At 44.2% G+C, this 23,193-nt stretch overlaps 1 protein-coding gene across 1 annotated transcript in view; it reads left to right on the forward strand.

The window, feature by feature from the left end:
- Nucleotides 1–2,504: 2,504 nt before the first annotated feature.
- The window catches only part of Itih5 (inter-alpha-trypsin inhibitor heavy chain 5), a 95,422-nt gene continuing 74,733 nt past the window's right edge, over nt 2,505–23,193 (forward strand). Inside the window, exons 1-2 of the mRNA XM_021631834.2 lie at nt 2,505–2,694; nt 15,130–15,174. Coding sequence (XP_021487509.1) covers nt 2,605–2,694; nt 15,130–15,174 — 135 coding nt within the window. The 5' untranslated portion in view covers nt 2,505–2,604. The remainder of the gene's footprint in view (nt 2,695–15,129; nt 15,175–23,193) is intronic.

Below are 23,193 nucleotides of genomic sequence, written 5' to 3' on the forward strand. Positions count from 1 at the left end.
CTCTATCACAAACATGCTTAGATTACTTTCATTAGCCTATACCCTACAAAATCATCTAACTCAGCATCTATTTTATAAGATGTTGATTCTCTCTCTCTCTCTCTCTCTCCCACACACACACACATACACATATACAGAGAGGAGGGTATTTCATTGACCAGTGGTATGTAAAACGCAAAATACAGTATTTCAAAATACTGGCAATGTAACATACTCAGACAGGTGTGTCCAGCCTTTTACATTTTGATGGTCACCTTCAAAATTCATGCTCACAAATTATTCAATTGAGTTACAAGATGTCACAAAGATATTTCATAATGGTTCACCTAAGCTTACATTTTTATGTTGGGCTGCATTCATAGCCACCCTCAGCTATCAGCTGGACATACCTGCTGGAATGTTGATTAAATACACTCATGGTTAATCAGAAGCTTCAGATCAATGTGGCTGTCCTGTATTATGAGATAATATAGCAATTAATATTGCTGGTCTGTGGGAAAATAAAACAAACCCCCAAACTCAAAGTCTGTGCTCTCTTAAATGTGTATTGCTTTAGTACACTATAAAGTCAATGGGTTGTATGTGGGCTATGGTTAGCTGAGGCCCTCTAACAGAAGGTGTAGAATGTCAACCAAGGCTGTAGATAGCTAGTGGGCCAATTGGGCCAGCCCTCCCCTCCCCTAGCACCCTACTTCACCCATCTACTACATTCAGTCTCATTCCAGTGCTAACTGTGAGGTGCACAATGCTAAAAGTGGCAATACAGGCTTGTCTTCAAAGAACTTCTGATCACACCAAGAAATTAATTAAAAAGTAAACCACGAATTGATCAGTTCCCAGTTTTGGGAAGAGGGAGAAACTTCAATTTAAAGAAAGCAAAATATACTTTTTCATGATACTGCTGTGAACCTCAGCTAGTGACCATTTGGTAAAAGGTAAGAGGGGTGGGGTTGAGTATGAGCCTATCTAGCATTGCAGGATAAAAGAAACGCAAGAAAGGAAGAAGAAAGAGCACCTGGTCTGTTTAAGCCCTCAAATGATGGCAACTGTTACCATCCTCTTCCCAATAACCTGATGTTTCCATTGCAATGTGAACTCTCAATTCTAAGTAGTTATTTGTCCCTTGGGGGAAAGAGTGGAACTGATTGCAGAGAATCTGAGGTTTTGTTCCTTAGTGAGAATACCGACTGTAAACAAGCTGTTGGCTGCCAGGTTTCTATGTGGTTTTGTGTGGAAACCTTGCTGGAGTGCCTGCTTTCTTCCTGCTGGCTGTGTGCTTTTTAAATCACTAGGCTAATTAAATGATTAACGTTAACGACAAAGATCTTCCTTTCATTTATTTCACAGTAGAAGCAAGTTTGCTTGTTTGAGCCTCTCTTAATTTCTCTGCCGAACAAACACCATTGCTCTGAGAGGAAGCGGGGTGTTTTAAGAGGTAGCAGCTCAAATCAGAATACCTACAGTTGCCTCTTTTTGGTAAAGTGTACAAAAAAGCTAGCTACAATCTGTTGTGTTGATGTGCTTCTGTGATCTGACAGATCACATTACACTGTCAACACTCTTCATGTTTCTATAGATCTCATGATTACTACTGGCTGTCCAATGTTCCCAATGATGCTGGGGCTGGGAGCAGCCACTTCCCCACTTTTGACCAGAGAACTCCATTTTTCACCTTATCTATACAGATGGAATTCCCAGAGACACAGAATATGACTTTGAGGCAAGATGTCCTTTTGCAAGATGGACTAAACACCCCTCCCCCCCAGCTGCATTATATAGGTACAGGGCAAAAAGACTGCCCCCAGGTTCATAGGCAATGATCTCTTCCTGTGGCAAGTCAGAAATACAACCAACAATTTATAATCAAGATACATGGCATTCATTTCCCTGCTAATAACAACACAGGTTCAATTGTGCCACTCCCTTTTCTGTCCCCCAACACCAGAATGACATGAAAAGGGACAATGCTGCTTGTGTGCCTTAGACCAGCACTGGTGGCACATACCAAAAGTAATGGAGGGGCCCTGTCAACTTTAGGCCTGTGCTGATTCCCCCATCTCTTGGCAACAGGGATTAAACAAGTCCATAAAGCAAAGAAAAGCAGGGAAGGAAGAGGCGCGCAGGCACAGGGGTGGAGGGGGAAGGGGATGAGGGGAGGTCCATACAAGGGGGTGGTTTTGATGGTGCTGACAGCTGTAGGAAGAGGACCCACAAAAACTAGACAGAAGTTTGTCCATTGCACACAGGAGAGGAGGACAAGACGGGGTTCAGGCGGGGCAAAGTTTGCCTAGGCTGTGCACACAGCTGGGGCAGGTCTGGAGTCCCTTCCATCTAAGACCTTGGAGACCCAGTAGCTATTCAAGAGCTGGAGGAGGGAGCTGGAGGTGGGACCCAGGCCAGTGGATTGTGGGCGGAACCAAGGGACAGGGAGGCGTGGCCTGGGGTAGCGGTGGTGCAAGAGACAGGACTCAGGCCTGGAGGGCATGATGAAGGCGGGGCTTTGGTGGAGGCGGGGCTGGATGGAGCGCATCTCTGCACCCACGGCTCCTCCAGTCCCTGAAAATCCCTCCCTGTTCCAAAGCGGTCGCGCGCTCCGGCCTCGCCATGCTCCTGCTTCTGGGACTGTGCCTGGGGTTGCCGCTCTTCTCGGAGTCCCAGGAAGACGCACGGAGGTGGAATGACATCTCGGAGCAAGTAAGTGGGAGAGCTGTGGGAGCCTGAGGCTCTGTCCCTTCTCTCCATCTCCCCGGGCTGTGTGGCTTCTGGACAGGCTGGAATTGACCCGTGGGATGCAAGAAAAGGCAGCAGCGGCGGCGACGCGGGGTGGGATGGGGGTGTCGCCTTCCTCACGGTCTGCACCGTCTCTTCTCCTAGTCTTGGGCATGGGAGCTTTCCCATCTGTTAGTCACTGTGACACTTTTGAGTGGTCCTCATTGGCTCCCCCTGTCTACCAGATTCTTATGGAGCCGGACTCTCGCCGAGTCTCCTTGCAAGTTTCCATCTTAGACGTGTGGGGTGTTTATCTGTTAGCGTTCGTCCAGGGAGAAAACTGCTGACTAAAAGTCCTAATCTCCTGGAGATCTCAACTGTCTCCGCTTAAACATGGGAAAACTCAACTTCCCCTCCGGTTCTTACCAGTTGCGAGTGGTTGACGGAAGGTCCCACGATTAAGCCAGTATCAGGAATGGAAACAGCTACCTGCACATGTCAGCGTTTGCATTTTAACCGGCTCAACCTCACAGGTGGCCACGGCCCTGCAAATGAAGTTTCTGTCCAGTGTCTGACCACTGGGAAAGTTCTAGGAAAACTTATCAGATTCGCCCTAACCTCCCTATGAGGATCCTGGCGGAGAAGCAACTGTCTCCTGTGAGGTGAACCTGATGTTGACACGGATCATTTAAAAGGTGAACTGCTTGGTTCAAATCCTGTTTTCACGAGGTGAGGCAGATACCAGCAGGCTCCCTTCTTCCTATCTGGAAGACAGAATCCACACAGGGGTCCACCCTAAGGAAGTGCAGTGGGAGATGTCGGGCTCCCCTCTTACAGACTGTCAAGAGTAGCCCGGGAACTCCCAAGAGCTTTTGCGGTGGTGTGTGAAAAACTTGGGCTTTGGGTTCAGAGAAAGACTGGTCCCCCTCTGCCCCCTCTGCCTCCTTAACAGCAGTGTGTACTGGGCAAACTCCAGTTTTGAATGCAATGCTTTTCTCTCCAAAGTATGCTGTTCTACCGAGCTAGGGCTAGCCTGGAGCTTGATATTAGACCAGGCTGGCTTTGAACGCTCAGTCTTCCACCCTGAATCTTTCAAATGCTGGGATTACAAGTGTGCATCACATCTGGTTTGCAATTCCTTTTGAGAGTACTAGTGAGGATTTGGCTAGCTTGTGTTAAGGACCCAGAATCCAGGAGGCACCCAATAAATGGGAGATAGTTTAGTGGTTAGTGCTTGGCTGACTATATCGGACTCTGAAGCTGCCAGCAGCATTGGCACTCAATATGGTTCAGCTGGTAGGCTTGTAAGGCCGAGTTGCTGAGGGAAGGAATTCAGGGTAAAGATCTTGAAGTGTTGAGAGGGTGTAAGGGGAAGGGAATGTGGGAAGAACGGAAACAAAGAATCTTTCTGGGGACCAGAGATGGAGTCAAGCCATGCTGCCTCCGCAACTACAAATGAGCTTAACCCTTTCCAAAGTTTCCTTCGCAGAAAAACCTAGATTTAGCTCTTTTGTGTGTGTGTGTGTGTGAGACTTCCATGGCAATATTTATATTGAATATGACTAAATCATATAAAAAAGAAAAAATCCACACACAAAAATAAACCTTGAGGTATAAACTGCTTTGGAAATTTGCATTCCAACATTCTATTTGTACTGTGTTTTAAGTTTAGCTTATGGTGTGTGTGTGTGTGTGTGTATTTGTGTGTTAGTGAGTGGGGGGGGGCTGAATGTAAGAGGTAGCCAGGGGCTGGGGATGTGACCCCATGGTAGCCTTTGCTTGACTGGGATGAAAGAGGCCTCTGTGTTCTATCCCAAGAACTGATGAGAAAAAGGCCCTGGAGAACTGATGTACTTAGCATAGAATCTGAGGAGGCAGCCGTTGCTCTAGACTCAATAATATAACCTTTGAGCTACGTGTAAACTTAGCTTGTAAAATGTAAAGCAGGATCTGGGGAGAGAATTGGGTTGGGAAAAAGCTTAACTATGAGCATGAGGATCTGAGCTCAGTTTCTGAGCCCACATAACAAAGTAAGATGGGGCATGGTGGCCAACTTGTAATCCTCCCACAGGGAGGTGGAGACAGGCAGATCCCTGGGCCTTGTGGCCAGACAGCCTAACTTGCTTAGCTTAGTTTCAGGCCAATGACCCTATCTCTGAAACCCTATGGGAAGGAATGGGGCAGGTGACAGGGGGACCATACTTTAAATATTATTACCTTAGAAAAGACTGCCAGGCGTCAGGGATAAAAGTGCTTGCCACCAAGCCTGATGACCTGACTTCAATCCCCAGGGCCCACATGGGAGAAGGAGAGAACTGACTTCCAAAGTTTGCCCTCTGACCTCTACAAGTGTATTGTGGCATCCCTCCCCCCCCCCAAAGCAAATAAATAATTGTAGTAGAAAATGTAAAAGAGGAACATGCCAGAGAATTAGGACTGGAAAGGAAGTTACATGAAATCCATCTGGTGATTTATCCACTTTATGTCTTAAATTTATTTGGTTTTTGAAAATAAGAATAAAGTTATTTACAAAGTTTTTTTTAAAAAAAAAGACAATATCAGTTACATAGTATACAGAAGGTCTCCAAATTTAAAGCAAAAAAAGGGCAATGAAGTATTATAGCTAAAAATATTCCCAATGGAGCAGGCTGTGTGGGATTCAAACGGGGGACCCACTACCTCCTGGCTGTGTGTTCTTAGGCAAGCAACTTAACCTCTCTGTATCTCACTTCCATCATGTCAGCATAGGGTTGTTAATAGTTCCTGGCTCACAGACAAAAATGGATCTGTGTTTGTGGAGAGAAGGTAACACTGAAGAAATCCTTTAAGAGAAAGAATATGAAATTATGACTAAGAATGAGATGCCAGGGTGGCCTTTCATTTGATAAATGTGTAGTAAATTACACATTTTTGTCAATGGGACGGTCATCCCAAAAGTCCATCTTTAGCGGCCTGTTACAAACCTCCACTAGCATCTAAATAACATGATATGAAACAGTGTTTACCCCACAGTCCAGAGGCTGCATTTGATTCCTAGCACCACATAATAACAACATAACAGCTAGAACATCAACAATAAACATATTACTTATTTATTTTCACATTTATTTGTGCTTCTCTGTGTGTATAGATCAGAAGCCAGTTTGCAGATAGAAGTTTTCTCCAGTGATCAAACTCTGCTGAGCCATTTTATCAGCCCAGTAATGAGTATTTTAAACAATAATATATGTTATAAAACTATATTATATATCTTAAATATAATATATTATAATATTATAATACTATGTATTTTATAATATATAATTATTGTTGCTGTGGGTTTTGTGAGTATTGAGCCAGTTCAGGCAAGGCATTTACATAGGGTAAGAGGTAAGATATTAGGTGTGTGTGCGTGGTCCTTGGGTACATGGGTATGTGTGTGTGTGCTTGTGTGCTTGTGTGTGTGTATAGCTAAATACACAGATACTACATAGGACAGCCATTCAGCGGGAAAGGTCATGCAGGGGGAGCCTTGTGCTCAAGCTTATACATGCAGACTGCAGAGCTCAGGAGTGCTGAGGCCCTAAGCTGGAGCTCGAGGGAGTCTTTCACATAGCAGCCACTTCCAGACAGATCATTTGGTCTATGCTCCCGACACTGCGGCTGCCCAGCACATGCTGGTCTTAAACGTCCGTCCTGGTGATCCATTGTCAGACTTCCCATATGGCTTCACCCATCAGCTTGTCTGTGCACTTGAATCAAGGTGCCTGCTTCTTCTTTTAGCTCTCTAGTAAGTGAAGCCAGTAGAAGATCTGCAAGCTGCAGGCCTCTCCATTACGCCTCCTTCCATACGGGGATGGGTTGGCTGAGATGGAGCTGTAGAACAGAGTGGGAAAAGAGATGTGGGAGACGTTCCAGAGATGTGCTCACTCCCAAGCCAGCCATATCTCATGTCTTGAGGTCAGAAAGGAAGGGTGGGGGAGGGGCGGCCTAAGACTGGGCAATGAAATGTATGCAACTCTGTGCTCCTAGGGTGCCATTCCTCAAAACTGTGGGAGTGCACATGTAAAGGACTCTTGTTTCATGTGCAGTCTGAATCCAATCAGCAACACCAGCAGAAGGTCTGCATCCAAGGCTCCTTTCAAAGAAAGAGGCAGAGGATCCCCTGAGAGTTTCAGGGAGCTCTTTTTTTCTATCTTCTCTTCTCTTTCATGTATGTATATGTGTGTGTGTACTAGTGTGTGTGGGTGCACATGAAGTTGTGTGCACATGTATGTGGAGGCCAAAGGACATCCTTGGGTGTTGTTCTTCAGGTGCTATGTCTATCTTTTTTTAAAATAAGATTTAATTAGTTTCACTATGTGTGTGTACCAGGAACCCACAGAAACCAGAAGAGTACATCTGAGGCCCTGGAACTGGAGTTACAACTGATTTTTTTCTTCTTCCTCCCTTTTTCTCCTCCTACTCCCTCCCTCTCCTCTTTTTCACTTTCTTCCCACTCCCCAACCTTTCAGATTCAGGCTCAGACTCACAGCAATCAACTGCAACCTTGAGTGACCTTCCTAAATCCAGCTTCAACTCTGTTCGATATTGATATTCTATGGCAGATCTCTAAGGCAGTGGTTGTTCTGTTGTTAGATTTTACTGTCAGAGTTCTGAAGGCTCTCAGAAGAATGGGGCTGGCTGGTGGATCTCTTTCTCCTCCTTACCCCACTAAGAAGGGTGACTTTAGTGTGCTCAAGATGCCTGCTGAGGTTGGCCTTAATGAAGCATCTCTCACTTGTGTTGTAGGCCCTAGATTCAGGGCCCTCAGGACAGAGCTAAAAAGGGAGAGTAGATGATATGAACCCATCTTTATACTCTGTACTAGCCAATCTAGGTTACTCAAGCATCCAGAGTAGGAAACAGTGCGGGTGTTTCTCCTCTCCTGTCTCACATTCTTTGATGGACTACACTTGTCAGGTCTTTGATGGTTTAACAGATACCAGCTCATCAACCTGTGAAGATAAGAGACTTACCTTGGTTCATGGTCTGAGGTCCACTGGTAGGCCGTCCCTATTTCTTTGAAACATGTGTAAGACAATTCAGAGACACACCGTACAGCAAATCCACTCACATCTTGCCTGGGAATTAAAAGGGAAGGAATGGAACAAACTGGCTACTCACACCCTCTTTCCAGCACCCTCCCACTTCCTAAAGGCCTCCCATTGGCCCATACCTGCTGAAGTTCCACCTCATTCCAATGGCAACAAGCTGGAGCCATGCCTCTAACATCTAGGCCTTGGAGGGACACCCAAAATCCAAATTAGAGCAGGGACTCATGAAAATTATCTCAACCTCATTTTGCTTTTTTCTCTGAAGCATGATTAACACTGAGACTGATCCTGGGAGAAACAGAGAGTAGCACCAGTGATTTTAAAAGATTTTGTTTCAAACATATATTCTCACCAATATAAGATTGGGTAGAGGCAGCCTGATTTTGTTTTGCAGAGAGCACGTGTTGAAGGAAGCCAGTTCCTGGTGGTGACTATTGACAGGCCCACAGGAGTCAAACAGGCAGGGACACCATGCAGCTGATTGTTTCTGAGCACATTTCCTCTAGAGAACCTACTTCTCTTGAAAAATTTTCTTCCTATCCATCCCACTCTACACAGCTGGTTCTAGATGTCCTGTGACACCCCGAAGCTTTCCACTATTCAAGGACCTGGCGAACTTGACTTCCTTCAACTTTCTTTGCAACTTATACCATGTACCTGTACTGCGTCCGTTATTATGTGTTCAGGGATTTCTTCTATCCCCCCCTCCCTCCCTCCTCTCTTCCTTCCTTCCATCTTTCATTCCTTCTTACTCTTTCCTTTCTTCCTTCCTTCCTCCTTCTTGCTCTTTCCCTTCCTCCCATTCACTTGTTCATCATATAATATGGTTCTTGATGGCAGAGATTCTAAGACTGTCAACAGAACAAAATGACAGCCTAAGGACTGGGAAAAGATCTTCACTAACCCTACATTCTATAGAAGGCTAATATCCAGGATATATAAAGAACTCAAGAAATTAGACACCAACAAACCAAATAACCCAATTAAAAATGGGGTACAGAGCTAAACAGAGAATTCTCAGCAGAGGAATATCAAATGGCAGATAAACACTTAAAGAAATGCTCATTGTCCTTAGTCATCTGAGAGATGCAAATCAAAATGACCCTGAGATTCCACCTCACATCCATCAGAATTGCTAAGATCAAAAACTCAAGGGATGGCTAGATGAGATTGCATGTTAGAGAGATTGTGGAGAAAAGGAAACCCTCCTTCATTGCTGGTGGGAATATAACCTTGTTCAACTACTTTGGAAACCAATCTGGTGCTTTCTCAGAAAATTAGGAATAGTGCTACCTCAAGATCCAGCTATACCATTCCTGGGCATATATCCAAAAGATGCTCAACCATATAACAAGGACATTTACTCAACTAGCTTCATAGCAGCTTTATCATAATAGCCAGAATCTGAAAACAATCTAAATGTCCCTCAATGGAGGAATGTATATGGAAATTGTGTTATATCTACACAATGGAACACTACTCAGCAATTAAAAACAAGGAAATCATGAAATTTGCAGGCAAATGGATGGAACTAGAAAAGATCATCTTGATTGATTGAGGAATGTATATGGAAATTGTGTTATATATACACAATGGAACACTACTCAGCAATTAAAAACAAGGAAATCATGAAATTTGCAGGCAAATGGATGGAACTAGAAAAGATCATCTTGATTGAGGTAACCCAGAAACAGAAAGACAAGCATGGTATGCACTCACTTATAAGCAGATATTAGCCTTATAATATAGGACAGCCACCTACAGACCTAAAGAAGCTAAACACTAAGGAGGACTCTAGGGAGGATGTTTAGATCTCATTCAGAATGGCAAACAGGATAGACACCAGAAATGATGGAAGAGAGGAAACAGGATGGGAGCCTACTACAAAGGATCCTCTGAAAGGATCCACCCAACATGGGATCGAAGCAGATGCTGAGACTCATGGCCAAACTTCAGGCAGAGTTCAGGGAGTCTTATGGAAGAAGAGGAGGATGGGGATAGAGGAACATGGAAGGACCAGGAGCCCCACAAGGAGATCAACAAGGCTAAAAGACCTGAGCCCAGGGGATCCTGCAGAGACTGATGCATCAACAAAGGACCATGCATGGAGAGGACCTAGACCCCCTCCTTAGATGTGGCCTGTTGGCATCTCAGTCTCCATGTGGATCTCTGAGTGAGGGAAGCAGCGGCTGCCTCTGTCATGAACTCAGTTGGCTGCTCTTTGGTCACTCACCACTGCTGATGCAGCCTTGCCAGGCTGCGGAGGAAGAGAGTCTCATCAGGCAGTCCTGATGAGACTAAACAAGCTATGGGCAGATGGCAATGGTGGAGAACTCCCCCTTTCAGTGGACTAGGGGAAGGGGATGCGGGGAAGAGGGAGGGAAGGTGGGACTGGAGGGAGTTGAGGAAGAGGGCTTCAATCAGGATATATAATGAATAATTTGTGAAAAAAAATGAAATAAAATAGCATGAGTTTAAAAAAAACATGTATTTATTTATTGACTTATTTTGTGTGTGTGTGGTTGTGCCTGTGCCACAGCATGTGTGTGGAGTTCAGAGGACAACTTAAAGGAGACTGCTCTCTCTTTCCACTGTGGTAGTACCAGAGATAGAACTCAGGTCTTCAGACTTACTGGCAGGCAACTTTTCCCAGTGTACCATCTCATCGGCCTATGACTTACACATCTTAATAAATATGTCATCTGGACATCCTGTGTTCTGATGTTGAGGTGAAACTCTCCACTTATCTCCTAGTTGGATCTGGAAGAGCTTTGCTTTTCTGTACGAAGTTCCCACCTCCAGATTCTTTGAAGATAATGGAGGAAAAAAATCCTCAAACAACAGAAAGGATCAAAATTCCTAACTGCAAACAATGATGGTGACATCAATGTCATTTCCACTTCCTATCCTGGCTGGCACCAGTAGTCTGCCTGTACCAGTAAGATTCAATCCTGGGTCAGTAGGAGTTTAAACTTGGATTGAAGTGTTGCCATGGCAATCCCCTGAGATGCTAGATAGGCATCTCAAAAATGAAAAAGCAGCTTCTCTAGTTTTCCTTCAAGTTCGCTTGTTTTGTAGAAAGGGCTGTTTGCAAAGGAGGAAACATCAAAGACGGTGATTTAGATCAAGCAGAGAACAGAATACCTGAGAGAGGCTGGGCGGCCTTCCGGCAGCCGTCGTCTTAGGTGTTCTCCCGTCTGTTCTACAATCTTAGGGTGGGAAAGACCCAAGGTGGACTGAGAACTGGCAAAGCTCTTGCCCTGGGTCCTTACACTGTTTTGGTTCCTGGCTTGTCTCCCTTCACTTTAGAAAAGAAGCACATTTCTCCCATGGGAGATCTTGTTCCCACGTTTCTCTCTTCATGTTCTGTTGAACAGGAGGCTTGCTGTGGTCACATGAATAGGGACAAGAGAGGGGATGGAGATGAAGCAATTTCCGTTATACTTTTGTTTTTTTTGTTTTAAGTTTATTTGTGTGTGAGTGTGGGCGAGAGAGTTCGAGAATGCACACATGTGTGCACATGTGCCATGGTACATGTATGTGGAGGAAACCTGTGGGAGCTGATGCTCTGTGACCAGGGTGTATGGCCCAGAGAATAAACTCAGGTATTCGGGCTCAGCAGCAAGTGCCTTTATGGGTAAAGGCAATCTTGACAGGACCACCTTTAGTTTTAAAAATGGAAATATTGTTTTTCTAATACGGAAGCAGTAATTTCTAGTTTGCCAAAACCCAAAAGAAACAAAGAAAAATGTAAATGCTAAGAATTCAGCCATCCCAAAGCAATAATGTTAGCACTTCATATAAACCCTGTCCACTAACCTACTTATACCTAAAGACGTAATCGTGTTAAACATAGTTTTGGTCTGTGGGTTAGGACTTCAAAATGTTTGCTAAGTATGGCAGTCAGAATAAAGCAGGTCGTGATTAAGAGCAAAGAGCCCTATCCATGCACATCTTCAGTAACACACATTCTTGCTGATACAACTAGTCCAACCACGCATGGGCTGGCCGTGAAGTGTGTGTGCACACGTAGCCACAAGTTCATGAGGGAACTGCCTCTACCCCTAACGTGACCAATTACTGAAAAGAGAGAGCAGGCAGCTCCGAAGGATTAAATATCTGGAGTTTATACTTGATCCTGAAGTGGTGAATTACGTCCGTAATGTATTGGCTTGTGCTCTGACCTCATCTGTCCACAGCAGGCCATCTTTCTGGCAGAGGGCAGCTAGAAATACATGTACTGAAACCCACTAATACTTCTGTTTGTCAATGAACACAGATCTACTTTGTTATTTTCAATATTTGTGCATCATTGAGTGTGTGCACGCGCATGCGTGTACGTGTGCAGGTTTTTGTGGGGGTGATGTGTGTGCATGTGTGGGTGTATGTGCTCTTGTGTGCATGTACAGGTCAGAGGTCAACCTAAGGTGTCATTTTTCGGAAGGCTGTCTGTCCCGGCTTTTGGGACAGGGTCGCTCACTGGAACCTGGGAGTCCTCGGGCTCTGCTGGCCGGTCAGCCCTGGGATCCTCCTCTCTGTGTCCTCACAGCCAGTGAGCCCCAGATCCCCTGTCTGAGTTTCCCCAGCACCAGGACCACAAGAAAGCCACCACACCCGGTTTCTTATGTGGGCTCTGGGACCAGGCTCAGGTCCTTGCGATGGTGAGGCAAACATTTTGCCAACAGAGCCACCTTTGGTCCCCAGGGTATGATGGTGTATTTAACCAAACTACTTTAGGGTAGTGGTTCTCAACTTTCCTAGTGCTCTGACCCTTCATCACAATTCCTCATTATTTCATTGCTACTTTATAACTGTAATGTTGCTACCATTATGAATAGTAAGGTAAATATCTGGGTTTTTTTTAATGGTCTTAGGCAGCTACTGTGATAAGGCCCTTCAGCCCCCAACTGCAGGCCGAGAACCACTGCTTCCGGCTATTTCCACCTACAAAAAGTTGTTTTAAAACGTAGACATGCTGTTTTTCTAACGAGTCCCTTTTCTTACTTTCTTCTAAGAGGTTTTAACAGAAGGGTATACACACACAGATGAGAATATTAGTGTAAACCCACTTTAGAAAAGTTTTACATTTTATTAAAAGTAAAATTTTTTCTACATGAACTATGAATTCCACTCACAGGAAAATAAACGTGTATCTCTACATCCTCAGGAAAGACTGTGTGTGAAGATTAAATTTTCATTGGAGTTATCATTCATGCCAGCCAAAGGGAGGCAATAACTCAAATGTCCATCAGCTGGCAGACAGATAAACAAAATGTAATATACCTACACGATGGAATATTATTCAGCAATAAAAAGGAACAAAGCAGTGTCTGCTATAGTACACATGAGCCTTGAGAAAAAAAGAAAACAGAAATATGCGTGGTGTATGATTCCATTTATGTAAATTGATCAGAATGGGCAAAACCGTATAAAATAGTTTATAGGCTGCTGAGGGCTGGAACTGAGTGATTGAGAGGTGATGACCAGAGAAGGCAAGATGCAAGGTTGGGGTGCGTGTGTGTGTGTGTGTGTGTGTGTGTGTGTCTGTATGTCTGTGTGTCTGTGTGTATGTGTGTGTGTCTGTGTGTGTCTGTATGTCTGTGTGTATGTGTGTGTGTCTGTGTGTGTGTCTGTATGTCTGTGTGTATGTGTGTGTGTCTGTGTGTATAAGTATGTGTATATGTATGTGTGTGTATCTATGTTTACACTCTCACACATGCATGTAGAGACAGTCCACATCAGGCTTCCTCCCACATCACTGTCTACCCTAGTTTCGGAGACAGAGCTCTCACTGAAGCCTCGGCTTGCTGCTCCTCCTGACTGGCTAGCCAGCGAGCTCCAGGGCTCCTCCTGTGTTCTCCCGCGTGCTCCCTGGCAGTGCCCGGCTGTGTGTGTGCTGCCATGCATGGTTTTTTATGTGGGTATGTGGAATGACTTCCAGCCCTCGCGGTGGCGCTGCAGCCCCCTTCCCCGCAAGCACACCACCCCGCTCCAGAGTTCCCCTTCAGGAAGTTCACAGAGACTGCTCCAGCTGGGCTGGTGGCTGTCCGCTCCAGGCAGAAACACTCTTACTTGCACACAAAATGAGTTGATTTTATGGCACAAAAATTACACCTCCAAAAGGCACTTTAAAATGTGTAAAGTCAGGGGCTGGAGAGGAGAGGTTGCCAGGGCGTCCTGCTCTTGCAAAGGAGCACAGTTCTGTTCTTCAGCTGCAGGGAAGCCCAAAGCCTCTGGCCAGTGTACATCACCACACATTCACACACACACACACACACACACACACACACACACACAGAGGCACACACATACATGCACACACACACAGGCACACAGCACACACATACATGCACACAGCACACACACACACACAATTAAAGACAATATAGATTTTTAAATGTGTGGTGCCTCGGCATACGTTTCAAGTGTCTCTTCTATGTTTTCCAAATGCCAGAAAGGAAAATGTGTTGCTCCATATCTGTGATCGTTATGTTTCTGTTATTAAGCGAGATTTGTTGTGTGTGATAATCAAAGGTCAGCTAGAACTTTTAAATCAGTCCCTGGAGGGGCTGGCTTCTTATTACTGTGATTTTAATTTTTTAAATTTATTTATTTATTTGTTTTACTTATTTTTTATGAGTAAGGATGCTTTGCGTGTCTGTATGTGTGTATACCGCTGGCACGCCTGGTGCCTGTGGAGGCCAGCGAGTGTACTGGATCTCTGAGAAGTTACAGACTGTTGTGAGCCACCATGAGGGTGCTGGGAATGAAACTTGGGTCCTCTGAAGAGCTCTTTACTGTTGAGACATCTCTCCAGCTACTGTGAAATGTTTTATTATTTTTCTGTACCCATCCCTTGCCTATGAGAAAATAGAAGTAACCTCCCAGAAAAAAAAACGTTTACAATTCAAGATAACTTTACTGTCGCATCTGAGTTTCCCAGAGTTTTGTGTTGAATGGGAACTCGCCAGAAGAAGTCCAAGTGCCTGTATTACAGAGATTTAGTGGACACTATAGCAAGGAATTTAACGGCAAGCCAAAGACTGAGGGAAGCAGAATTCAAGCATTCCATGGATATCTTTGGTCTTGTCACTTCATCCACACCCCTTTTACAGATACAGGCACAACCAGATGATGAGGTAGTTTGACCTCATGGGTTCTGAGTCAAGCATAGCTAGTTTGATAGATACTCCAGCCTAGAAAAACACTGATGAAAATAAAACAAGGCAGAACTACTTTTCAAGCAGATAGAATTAGTGTTGAATTTGAATGGGTTTTCACGCCTTCACATGACTCATTTATGAATACCTCTCAGCTGTGTTTCCTATCTCTTCTCTCTTTGCAGGTGGCACTCAGGGTCCCCAGGCAACCCAGGCTGTTGCAAAGGCTGGTATGTATATCCCTGAATACCACTTTTGATCCCTCCCCTCTTTTGCTTCCTTTAAACCAGGATCTAGTCCCCAGCCCAGAGCTCCTGTTGCTCCTTAGGGAAGAATCTAGCATGAAACGGTGTAGCTGATTCCTTTGGAAGTTTTCTCAAAAGGGATAACTCTTTCTTCAAAGAGGAGCTAGAGAGATGGCTCAGTGGGCAGGAGTGCTCGCTTCACAAACACAGGGACCTGCCTTAGAATCCCCAGCATCCACGTGAAAAGCCTCATGTGGCTGCTTGTAGGCCTGTTTCCCCAGTGCCATGTGGGGTCATGACGAGAGGATCACTGGAGCTTGGTGGCTATCAGTCCGACCCCCAGTTCGGTGAGAGACACCTCCTCGATGGAATGAGAGGGGGAATGACAGAGCAGGACTCCTGAGGGCCCCCTCTGGCCTTTCCCTGTGTACTCCTGAGTAGCCCCCAGCCTCTCAAAAACAATGTATGGAGCTTCAGGTACCTGCGCTGAGAATCAAAACATCTAAATACAGCTTGTGAATCTGTGTTTTTTTAATAACATCTTTACTAAGGAGATAAAGGCTTTCTTTCAAAGTGAACAGCATTTGTGGATTGAAGCACTGTGGGATGAGAGTCAGGTGGCCTCTTCGTACACAATAGAGGCTGTGAACACATTCCCTGACTGTGAACAAGTTTTGAAATCTGAAAATAAGTTGCGGGCCATCTGGAATAGCTAATCTCTGAAATGCTTTTTTTGAGTCCCTGCCCTTCTTCATACTATTAGTTTAAATCCCCTGACTTGTGAACCTTTTGGGGAACCTCACGCTGCCGGAGTCATCTGTTTTCTGAGTTGGAAGACTCCCTCAGAAGCATGCCATTGGTTTACTGTTTAGTTTTTGGTGTTGCTGCCATGTAAATGTTCTGGGTTCCTATGTTTATCATTTCTTTTATAGCCTCTGATTTTTTTATTTTTTAAGAAGGGGAGCTGGTTTCCGCCTTCCACCTTCCCGATGGTGAGTGCTCTCTGTCACGAACAACTCCACATTTGGCTAAGGCCGAGGATCTGGCTTGCTTCCATGTATGTGGACCTATCTGCATTGCCCCCGTGGCACGCCTGGGTTGGCTACCCAGAGGCTATTTAAGCTGTGGGCTGGCTTTCCCCGGGGTCCGAGGATTGTTCAATGTTCCTGAATAAACTGCATTGAAAAAAAAAAAAAAGAAGGGGTCTCACGTATAGCAGGCTGGCTGGCCTCAAACTCTATGCAGCCAAGACTGTCCACTGACTCCAGATCGTCCTGCCTCTGTTTCCCAGATGCAGAGAGGATTGCTGGTGTGTGCTACTGTGTCCAGCAGTTACGAAGATTTTCATGACCTCCTCACCTGCACTGTTTCATATGATCTCTTACATTTTCTTAGAGACCTCTAAAAATTTCCGACTCTCATTTTCACATGCTTTTAACATGAGCTCTAGCCATGAAGGGTCTTTCCAGAAGTAATGCATATGCCATGTTTTCAACTGCTTTATACCTAGAGGATAAAACTCTAAATATAGCTTCTGTATTTATTTATGTGAGATTGCATGGTCTGGCCTCTCTGCCTGTGCCTGGAGTCTCCCTCACCAACTGTAGTTCTGAATATGTTCCAAATTATAATTAATGATTAGAAAGTAGGCAGCTCAGAATGTTCCAGGTTTTAATTAATGAACAGAAACTGAGCACCAACAGCTAGCATTCTCCCGCTACTCTCAGGACCACAGAGATATGCTTGGTTATGTTTAAAACTAATTATATTTCTCTTTTTATAGAAGTCCTCGAAACACATGAGAGAGAGAGAGAGAGAGAGAGAGAGAGAGAGAAAGATTGCATTTTGAATATCAGGGGTATCTTTGTATCTGAGTTTCCACCATGCTTAAGAGACACTAGCTAGCTCTATTAAAGCAATTTACTCATGTCATTTACTCTCTGACAGCAGGAATCCTTCTTGGTAGCCCTTTGGTAGAAGGTATTGCGAAGTTTGTGCCAATAATAATTTTGTTGCAATGTGGTACAATATACAGACACTGAAATGATTGACACGAAGGAGGAAGTACATTCACTCATCCCTGGTAACAGGAGTTGTGCTCTGCATACAAAGCCACACACAGAAGCACCAGGGTCAGTCACTAAGGAGTGGGTGGGGTAGATGGCACAGCCCAGCCCAGAGCATGTATTCAAATTTTCATGGGAAGGAATCAGTGAGTGGGCGGATGTGCCCCGTAAGCTTAGGATTGGATACTTGGAGTCATCTTGGCAGGCTCTGGGCTGTAACAGCTGTTCTTTGTTGCTCAGTATCTGGCCTTGGGGTGGTTGGGGGCAAAGAGAGCGTTAGTTTTCTGTGTGAGAGTTTGATGGAAGTGGTCAGCAGTGTGTGTCTTAGATAACTTGATTTGCGTATTAAAGGTGTACTAGCTACATAGTCTCCACTGTCTCTGCAATGAGGGAGTCTCTCCAGGAACACGGCCTCAAATGCCAGAGCATCAGGCTTATGTCATCTGTAAGAAATGGATGCCAGTGGAGAGAATCATATTACGTGAATTACGTCAGTCTCGTGAAGACAAAGATTGCATGCTTTTTCTCCCCTGTGGGTTCTAGACCTTAACAATACATACAGTCATTTATGTGTAGATGACAAGAAAGTAAAAGCAAACCTGGCGAGAGGAATAAAGGGGACTGAAGGGAAGCAGGCAAAGAGGAGGGCAGTAGGGCCCAGAGGGAAGTGTGTTCACAGTGCATTTTCATATGAAAATGGCCTCATACAACTCCACATAAATTGTAGTCAGGATAGCTGGTGATGGGTGCTGACCATCGGTCTCTCGTGGATGCTGATGTGGTGAGGAGCTGTTGCTGTCTAGATTGTATGACTGTAAATGGGTGCATTGGGGCTGGTGTCATGTTCCGTCTGCACATGGGGGAGGAATGACCCCCCCAGGTGGTGAATAGAGCATCCAGAGACACTTCAACACACACACACACACACCACAGCTTTTCAAGAGGTCTTGAGGGTGAGTAAAGATCAATAGACCTTTACTCTGGATGGTAGCATCCAGCCACCTCCTCCATTCCAACCTTCTCTTCTATACAAAGGAGAGAGGCTAGCTGGTTTCTTGAGCTGCTCCCTGGTTTCTTGTATTCTCCCAATGAGGAGACTTCAGAGATGGCACAATGGTTAAGAGCACTGGCTGTTTCCCAGAGAACCTGAGTTCCGTTCCTAGTTCCTAGCGTGCACATGGCAGCTCATAGCACTCTACAGTTCTAGTTCCAAGAGATTCTGATGTCCTCTTCTGGCATCTGTGGCCACTAGACATGCATATGAATTGCAATCATAATTGTAGGCAAACACACACATAAAATAAAAATTACTAAGTAAACCTTTAGAAAGAAAGAAGGGAGAGGAGGAAAGAGAGAGAGAAAGAAAGAGAGAGAGAGAAAGAAAGAGAGAGAAAGAAAGAAAGAGAGAAAGAAAAGGTTAGTTCAGAACCAAGCACTAAAGGGTTAATAATCTTCTAGGAAGAGGGCCCAAACTGAGCTCTGGCAACTGATGTCCCAAACATTCCACAGCAACAGTTCCAGATGGCAACTTGGGTAATTCAGGACATCCTCTGGGTGGTTTGAAGTGACTCCCATGAGTCACACCCAAACCTCTGGTCCCTCCGGCAGCTAATTAAGACACACCCTGCCTCAAACTACTTTACCATCTGGGCTGGTTTTGAAAGAAAAAATAATGAAGAAATTACATTATGTCATGGGAAGATTTCTTTTTTGCTTTGTGTTTTTCAGTTTACATCTTCAAATAAAATAATTATTTCTATATAAATATGGAGACCATATTGAATTTTTAAGAACCATGTTGGGAAAGTTTGAGGCAACTCTTTTATAGTCTTCTTTGGATGACAAATACAGTTCTGCCATGCAAAACTGTGTTTGCTTTCTGGTGTCAGGTTCTGACTAATTTTCCCACTTGTCACCTACTTCCCCAATACTTTTCTCACTGTGTCCTCCTTAATGAATCTGCTGTAGTCACCACCCCTGATGGCCATGGCTTTTGTGCTTCCTTCCTTCTTTCCTTCCTTCCTTCCTTCCTTCCTTCCTTCCTTCCTTCCTTCCTTCCTTCCTTCCTTCTTCCTTCTTTCTCTTTCATTCATTCTTTCCTTGCTTTTTCTTTCTTTTTTCCTTCCTTCCTTCTTTTTTTTTTATTGGTGACTGAACCCAGGATTTCACTCATGCTGTAGAAACACTCTTATCACTGCACTATATTCTCAGTCTAGAGCATTCTCTTCATATTCTTCCACCATATACAATTTCAGAATCTGTTTTAAAAAACAAAATGCCTTCTTTTAACGCTTTGCAGACCTCACTGAATTATCCTTCACCTGTTGTTTTATTCCTGTTTTGTTTGTGTGTGGCATTTGAACACTGAACCCAGCCACCCATAGCCATTTATTTTACTCCTGAGCTCTGGAAGGTCTGGCAGAAATGGTCCTTATGGCATCTCCTCATGTTTGTTAGTGTGTGTCTACCTCTTTACCTGCCGCTCTCAGAATACATGTATATCTCCTTCATCTATCTATCTATCTATCTATCTATCTATCTATCTATCTATCTATCTATCCATCTACCTATCTATTATCTATTCACTTTGTATCCCAGCTGTAGCGCCCTCCCTTCTCTACTCCCAATCCCATCCACCCTCCTTCTTCTGCCCCTGTGCCCCTTCCTTAGTCCATTGAGGGGAGAACCTCCTCCCCTTCCATCTGACCCTAGCTTATCAGGTTTCATCAAGGCTGGCTTCATTATCTTCCTCTGTGGCCTGGCAAGGCTGCACACCCCCTCCAGGAGGAGGTGATCAAAGAGCCAGCCACTGAGTTCCTGTCAGTGACAGCCCTTCCTTGCCTTACTAGGGAACCCACTTGGAAGCTGAGTAGTATATGTGTTTCCTCTGAGCATGGGTCTAGGTCCTTTCCATGCATGGTACTTGGAGGATTGGTGTCTGCAGGCCATACTGTGCCAGGTTTTTTTGTTCTGTTGGTCTTCTTTTGGAGCTCCTGTCCCCTCTAGGTCTTTATATCTCCCTCCTCTTCCATAAGGTTTTCTGCACTCTGCCCTAAGTTTGGCTATGAGTCTCAGTAGCTCCTCTGATACCCTGATGGGTAGAGTCTTTCAGAGGACCCTCTGTGGAAGACTCCTTGTCTTCTCCTACTTCCAACGTCTATCCTGTTTGCCCATCTGAGTGAGGTTTCAGCCTCTTCCTGAGGGTCCTCCTTGTTGTTTAGCTTCTTTAGGACTACAGATTTTAGTATGTTTATCCTATGTTATATGGCTAATATCCACTTATAAGTGAGTATATTTCATATGTGTCTTTCTGCTTCTGGGTTACATTACTCAGGATGATCTTTTCTAGTTCCATCCATTTGCCTGCAAATTTCATGGTTTCCTTGTTTTTAATTGCTGAGTACTATTCCATTGTGTAAATGTACCACAATTTCTGTATCCATTCTTCAGTTGAGGAACATCTTGGTTGTTTCTAGATTCTAGTTATTATGAATAAAGTTGCTATGGACATAGCTGAGCAAATGTTCTTGTTGTATGGTTGAGCATCCTTCAGATATATGCCCAGGAATGGTATGGCTGGATCTTGACATAGCACTATACCTAATTTTCTGAGAAAGAGCCTGCTTGACTTCTGAAGTGGTTGTACAAGGTTACAATCTCACCAGCAATGGAGGAGGGTTCCCCTTTCTCCACAACCTCTCCAGCATGTGTCATCCCCTGAGTTTTTGATCTTAGCCATTTGAATGGGTGTGAGGTGGAATCTCAGGGTCGTTTTGATTTGCATTTCCATGAGAGCTAAGGATGTTGAACATTTCTTTAAGTGTTTCTCTGACATTCTATATTCCTTTGCTGAGAATTCTCTGTTTATCTCTGTCCCCCATTTTTAAATTGGATTATTTGGTTTGTTGGTATTTAACTTCTTGAATTCTTTATATACTGTCCCTCCTATATCTTTGTGCATTGCTTCATATTTCTTCCCTTTCTTCAAAATATAATTACAAGTGCCATGAGATATGTGACCAGATAAAACATTTCTTCTCAAAGCTTTATGAAATATAGTCTGTAGGGGTTCTTAAGAAATATTAGGTTAATACATTTTATTTTTGATGGATATATACTTCTTTTTAATTGTTCAATAGTCAGGAAAAACTCATTTCAACTCCACAAATAAAGTTGTTTTCTTCTCATTTTCATATGAATATGTGTATGTGTTTCTGTAGGTGCATGTATATGTTGGGGGCAGGGAGCATATGCAAATTTGTGCACCTGTGTCTGGAGGCCAGAGGTCAATCTCAGGCATTGCTCCTCAGGTATTGTCCATCTTGTGTTTTGAGATGGAGTCTCAAAACTCAATAGCCTGGAGCTCACCAACTTAGTTAGGTGGGCTCCAAGTGAGCCTGGGAAATCTCCCTTTCCCTCCTCCCCAGCACTGAAACTGCCAGCAGCGCCACCATACCAGGCATTCTTTGCACGGATTCTGGGGATGGGAGTCATATCCTCATGTTTGCATTGCAAGCACTTCACTTGCTAGATCATTTTCTCAGCCCCAAGTTGGTTCTATATTGAGATCTAGGAGATGGGAAGAAGAGGGAAGGAAGGAAGGAAAGGGAGAAGGGAGGAGAAAAGGAAGAAGAGAGAGCAGGACAGAGAAGCCACCACCATTTTGGTTCCTAGTCACCATGTATTCATGTAGGAGCATGGGGAAGCTGGAGCTGCACACACACACACACACACACACACACACACACACACTTGATCAGGACAGATTTTAGACTAAAGCTGCTGCAGCAAGAGACAAAGATGTGGAGTAACTGCGAGGATTTCTGAGGAAACAGTAACTGGGCTGAAGCTGTAAAACTAAAATAGATTCCAACACTCTTCTAACACATCTCCTTGGGCCCATAAACCGTGGCTCATGCTCTTGCTGCAATACAGTGGAAACTCAGCTGTACCTGAAATCATCATTTCAGGCCTGCAGTACTAAAATAAGCAATATTTCATCGGGCATTTCCCAATTTCTCACGGTTATTGCATTTTATTTGTTTATTTGGGATATGGGGAGCACATGTGTGGCACAGCACACAGATGGAGGTCAAAGGGCAGTTTGCAGTGATCAAACTGTTTTTTTAATATTTGAGTCTTAGGAATTGAACTTGAACTTGGGCCACCAGGCTTGGCAGCAAGCTCCTTTATCTTTCACTTATTTATTTTTAAAGATGTGTGTGTGTGTGTTCGTGTATCTGTGTGTATCTGTGTGTATCTGTGTGTGTGTGTCTGTGTATGACTGTATGCCACATGTGGATGGGTGGTATTGGTGCCAGTTGAGGATACATCGGATCCCTCAGAGCTGCAGTTACAGGTGGTCGTAAGCTTCCCTGTAGTGGGTTCTGAGAATCAAACTTGAGTTTCTGGAAGAGCAGCGAGTGCTCTTAACTGCTATGCCATCTCTCTAACCTCAATTTTATTGCATTTTTAAAAGCAATTTTATTTCATCTCATTTTTAGCAACTTAATTTTTTTTCTGAGAATTTTATACAGTGTATTTCGGACTATATTCACCCTCTTTTCCCCAACTCTTCCCAGATCCACCCAAGTAAGTTTGTGGCTTCTTCTTGTTGTTCTTCTTTTTCTTTTTCTCTTCCTCTTCTTCTTTTTCTCTTCCTCTTCTTCCTTTTCTTTTTTCTTCTTCCTTTTTCTAAATCTATCAATTCAAATTTATGCTGCCCATATACTCTTGGACATCTGGCCTTCCCGTTGTTGACCTACCAGGGGTTACACCCTTAAAGAAACCCTATTCTCTCTCAGCAGCCATCAGTTGTCAATAACTCCTGAACATTCAAAACTCTACAAAACTATTTATCTCAAAAGCAAGAATCATCATTCAACACAATATTACATGTACCAAGGTTTAATCATTTAAAATTATACTGGACAAGAAA

This window comes from Meriones unguiculatus, chromosome 19, assembly GCF_030254825.1.
Source record: "Meriones unguiculatus strain TT.TT164.6M chromosome 19, Bangor_MerUng_6.1, whole genome shotgun sequence".
In the NCBI taxonomy this organism is placed as follows: Eukaryota; Metazoa; Chordata; class Mammalia; order Rodentia; family Muridae; genus Meriones; species Meriones unguiculatus.